General features: G+C 55.7%; 1 protein-coding gene across 1 annotated transcript; it reads left to right on the top strand.

Annotated features, from left to right (window-relative positions):
• Positions 1 to 316: 316 nt before the first annotated feature.
• Positions 317 to 2,502, top strand: HOXC11 (homeobox C11; the record flags this gene model as incomplete). Its single annotated transcript, XM_082739599.1, has 2 exons — positions 317 to 998; positions 2,241 to 2,502. The coding sequence occupies 2 exons, from the start codon at positions 317 to 319 to the stop codon at positions 2,471 to 2,473; spliced, it is 915 nt and encodes a 304-aa protein (XP_082595725.1). The 3' UTR covers positions 2,474 to 2,502.
• Positions 2,503 to 5,334: the final 2,832 nt, after the last annotated feature.

The following is a 5,334-nucleotide window of genomic DNA, read 5'->3' on the forward strand; positions in this document are numbered from 1 at the left end:
CTTTCCTTTGCTCGCTCTGTGGAATGGAGAGGAGGGGAGTGAGGAGAGAAAAACGAATACAAATCTGCAATTGATTTTCATAATGTTTCTGCGGTGTTTGCAAACCAATCGCCTGAACGTCCCCATCTTACCTAAGAGAGAACCCCTCCTACGTCTGCGAAGTGCTCCGAACTGATATATGACAATATCTACTTTGGATCACGTGCTCGGGGAGAGAGACTAAGACGGATAACGCGTCATCTCGCCTTCCCAAATTTTCCCCCCTCGCTAGATCGGGTCCAAAACCTCCATCTGGAGCCGGCAGGAGAAGAGAACGATGTTTAACTCGGTCAACCTGGGCAACTTCTGCTCGCCGTCGCGCAAGGAGAGGGGCGCTGATTTCGGCGAGCGAGGGAGCTGCGCCTCCAACCTCTATCTACCCAGTTGCACTTACTACGTGCCCGAGTTCTCCACGGTCTCCTCCTTCCTGCCCCAAGCCCCCTCTCGTCAGATCTCCTATCCCTACTCAGCCCAAGTGCCCCCGGTCCGGGAAGTCTCATACGGCCTGGAGCCATCCGGCAAGTGGCACCACCGGAACAGCTACTCCTCCTGCTATGCAGCGGCCGACGAGCTTATGCACCGGGAGTGCCTGCCTCCTTCCACGGTCACCGAGATCCTCATGAAAAACGAAGGCTCCTACGGCAGCCACCATCACCCCAGCGCCCCGCACGCAGCCCCCGCCGGCTTCTACTCCTCAGTCAACAAGAACAGCGTCCTGCCTCAAGCCTTCGACCGTTTCTTCGACAACGCCTACTGCGGTGGCGGCGACGCGCCTACCGAGCCCCCCTGCCCAGGCAAGGGAGAGGCCAAGGGGGAGCCTGAGACGACCCCGGCCTCGGGACTGGCGTCCCGGGCTGAGGCGGGGGCCGAGGCGGAGGCCGAGGAGGAAAACACGAATCCCAGCTCGTCCGGTTCAGCCCACTCCGCGGCCAAGGAGCCGGCCAAGGGAGCCGCCCCCAGTAGGTAGCAGCGGCCGGGATACAGGCGGGCAGCGAGGGAGGGAGCGGGAGAGGGAGGGCGAGAGCAGGGGGGAGGCGAGGGGAGCGGGGACAGCCTCGTGTTTTGGGTCAGTCCGATTTTATGTGGAGTTTTATAAGCATTCAAAGGATTTTATTATAACCTACAAAGCCCTCTCTCCCAACGACTCGACTTTTTACGATGGAGAAGGGGTGGGGAGGGAGGGGAAAGGGCTCTTTGGAAAAGCCGGGTGAACCCCCCTCCCCGTTATCTCCCTCGGTCTGTGAAATTTTTAAAAGCGCCACCATCGCGAGCGATATTAACTTTGATCGTGAACTTAGAAGAGCATTTAAGGAAGGATGGGGAGCCGGGCTGCCGGGGGGTGGGACGGGAGGAGGGGTGGAGGGGGAGTAAGGGGAGGGCGAGGGAAAGACAGGGAGAAACTCAGAGAGGGGGAGTGGTGGGGGAGAGGCAATGGAGCAGAACCTGAGACCGGAGAGGCCGGCCAGGACTGCTCTGTTTCTTTAAAAAACTATTTTTTGAAATGTTCAAACTATGTGTTCACGGGTCCTTGAGCAGAACCCCAGCAAGCCGGGGGTCATGGCGACAAAGGGTGGGGAGAGCCAGCTCAGGGCTCCACGCGGCTCCAGGGCCGGGGTCTCACTGTCTCCCTGCGGTCCGCGGCCTCGGCGCCGGCCTAGCCCGGTAGCTTGGAAGGCACGGCCCGCCGGGCGTCCTGGGGCGCCAGGGCCCCCGGAAGCGGCTCTCGGGTGTCTTTGGTGCCTACTCGCTTGCTTCCTTCCCGTCTCCCCAATGCTCTCGCCCGCTCTCACTTCTTCGTGCCTGTTCTCCGCGGTCCCCCCAGATTTCTGGAGGAGGGGTGGGTGGGTGCTCAGAGCCACCGGGAGGGCAGTGCAGGAAGGGGCCGAGGACGGCGGCTGAGCCCGCGGGTCCCCGGGACGCACTTGGCCCACCCGACTACCTTCTCCCCCAGACTCCAGTAGCTGAGGGGAGGGGCGGCGACCCCGCGGTGGCCCGGGAGCTGCCGAGCCAGACCTGGCAGGGGGTCCCGGGCTTGCCCCAGCACTGTGGCCCGAGCGAGGAAAGCAGGCCGGCCTGGCGGGAGGGCTGCCTGGCGGTGGGGCTGGTAGAAGGGCCGCTGAGAGCTCGGCGGGCTGGGGTCGCCCGGGTCTCACGTGTCTCTCTCCCCTCTCCTCGCACTTGCCCCCTCCCCTCCCCTCCAGACGCCCCCCGCACCCGCAAGAAGCGCTGCCCTTATTCGAAATTCCAGATCCGGGAACTGGAGAGAGAGTTTTTCTTCAACGTGTATATCAACAAAGAGAAGCGGCTGCAGCTGTCCCGCATGCTGAACCTGACGGACCGACAAGTGAAAATTTGGTTTCAGAACAGAAGGATGAAAGAAAAAAAACTAAGCAGAGACCGACTGCAGTATTTCTCCGGAAATCCTCTGCTGTAACTGCAGACCGGGCCCTTCACGGGGAGGGGGGGGAGGGGAAAATTATTTTATTTTTATTTTTATTTTTTATTTTCTAACTCGCCTTCTTTCCGCGGGTGGAAAACTGGACTGTGGCCAGGGCTGGCCCCCACTGCCGATGCCCGCACTTCTTTCTGGAACCTCCTTCACCTTCCGTCTGACTCGCTGTGGGACAGGGACCGGGCCTGGAAAGAGGGTGAAGGGAAGTGTCTAACCCACAGCGAGTGGACTTCGTTGGCGCCAAGGCCAAGACTCTATTTAAAAGAAAACACACCTCGCGACACTGTCTTGCTGCTCCGATTGGGTGGGGGAGGGGCGAGAGTAGTGGGCGCCTAAGTGAACAATCCTTGAACTAAAAGCCTTCCCTTGCCCCAGTGATAAGATCTGCTAAGACACCGTGTCTTCGAGGGGAGACTTCTTGCGCTCCCCACCCCTACCCCACCTCGCCCCACTGCTAGGGGGCAGCTAAATGTGATCCTGCCTTGCTGTGAAATTTCTGTACCTTCGACCTGGTGTTAGGTGTGCAAAGTCCGTGTCCTACCTCCGTCGGCGCCCAGGCCCCGCCTGAGCCTAGTTGTTCTCCCCGTGACTGTGTAGAGCCCTTCTTTTGAAATTTCTTAACTGGTGCATTGAGGTTTCCTAACCTATTTCCCAGCCGTGCCCCACTCCATGGATTTATAGCTATAGTCTATGCAGTTGTTATCTCCCTTTAAAAAAAAAAAGAAAAAAAAAGATTAGGGTGGAGGAGGCAGGAGGGAGGTGGGATTGGACGCCTCCCCCATGCTGGGGCCTGAATTTTTGTAAATAAATTTCACAAGCGTTTCTTTTTACCCAGAGGGGATGGGGTGGGGAGGGGGAGGACTCTCCTGGAATGAGATTCAAATCACCCATCTCTCTCCATGAGCGTGAGTGCGCGTGTATGTGTGCAATCCCCACCCGGCTTCCATCCCAGAGGGATTGCTGTGAATTTTTTTTTTGTGTGTGGCAAATAAAGATATTTCATTCTGTTCAATATTATGATTTTATTTGACCCTTTTATTAGCCCCTCTCCTCTTAAAATCCTCAGTGCTCCCAAGGCGGAGGAGGAGGCTGGAGGGTAGGGCCCAGCTGGTGAGGACAGGCAAGGGAAGGTGAGGTAGGCCGGGGCTGGTGGGCCTGCCGGCTCTCCCCGCTGGCAGGGGAAAGAGCGTGGCGGTAGCTTCCTCCTGCTCTCGAGCTGAGGACATTCCACGGCGACTCTTAAAGCTCTCCTTTCTCACGTGCAGTTCGAGCTGCGTCCAAACGCCCAGCACCGCTTTCCGTTTAAGTACACGTTTGTTGTGGAGTTAATTGTAACCATCATCGAATTTAAATTTATAGGAATTTTCTTGGCTCCACCACCCTCCCGCCAGATGTCTCCGTCTGTCGCAGTTAAATGTGCAGGGTTGAGGGTAGGGCTTTCGGGTTTTTACCCCCCCTCTATGAGAAGACTGTATTGGAATTTTTATATACAGTTTTGAAGGAGGGAGGGGAGAGGAGGGGAAGCCAGCCCCCTCCCTTTCCTCACCGAGGCTGGGCCCCTTCCCCTCAAGCACAAATGGCAAGGCTCCTCCAGACACAACAAGACCCTATATTGGGGCACCCTGATGTTTGTACATTGGGTCTCCCAGAGTAGAAAGCCCCAGAGATTTGTCTTGTAAGGGGTGGGGAGGCGGTGGGGCACTGAGTAATGGGGTGATCCATGGGGACATTCGCCATACCCATCTATATTTCCTGCATGCTTTTTTCCCCCCCTCTGTAAAAAGATAACCATAGTCCTCTCAAGCAAAAAGCAAGGGCGCTCGGCAGTCTTGGTTCCAAATTCGTTATTTAGGGGCAAAGATTTGGAAACAGTCTCTCTTCTCTTTTCCCCCTCTTTGGAACTGTTCTTACAGAAATCAAAGAAAATGGTGTTGCCAATATGATTCTGTGGAATGACGGGCAAAACGCCCTGATAATGGACAGTCACAACCAGGCTCCGCCGTTGTTTTCGATGACAGGGACCTGTGCGGCTTAGCTATCTGTAATTTGTCAATGTGAGTCTTGAGATAAAATCCGAAAGCCAAAGTGTGCATACAGCCCCACAATTCCCTTGTGTGTCCCCACCCAGGTATTTTAAGTTGGTGTGCCTGTGTGTACAGAAGAAGGAATCTTATATGTACATTTCTGCCCGTGCTGTGGAGTAAGCCTCACCTCACGCACATCCAATGCTTGTGTTCTCTGTGGTGTATAAGCCTTGGCAGTGTTTATGAGTGTCAGCAAGAATGAAGCTGAGGGTGCTCTGTGGGTGTGTATGTGTGTGTGGACGCTCAAGACCTCATTTATGCCCTAGTCATATCAAGGAATATTGACATGCTGGCCATGTTTCCTATAAAATAAGGTGGGGCTAACTCTATTGAGCAAACCTGTTTATAGAGCAAAATGTTGATCTCCAAATGGATTCCGATTTTGGAGAAAAATATTTGAAACCTATAGCTATCCCTTGCCTGCAATATGCAGCCCAAAAAGCTCCCCGGCCCCAGAAGGGATTTCGGAAGGCCGGGGGGATCATAGTGAAAGAAAAACAAAGGCTTTTGTGACCCAGGCCCAGAAACCTGCCTGTCCTTGGCAACCCTCTAAAAAGAGAAAAAAGGGGTCTCTGTCCCCCAAACGAACCCATCTTCTGGCCCCTGGGATGTCCAACCCCCCTTGTGGGTCAGGAGCACTCTGGGCTCAGCCTTTCTGGGTAATCCCCTCCAGCCGAGGCGCTGCCAGGGAACAAAAGATCTTCGTCTAGACGCCGCCATAAAGCACCCCCCGTGCCTCTAAACCCAGTTTCATTTCGC

This window comes from Mustela nivalis, assembly GCF_964662115.1.
Source record: "Mustela nivalis genome assembly, chromosome: 7".
NCBI classification, from domain to species: domain Eukaryota; kingdom Metazoa; phylum Chordata; class Mammalia; order Carnivora; family Mustelidae; genus Mustela; species Mustela nivalis.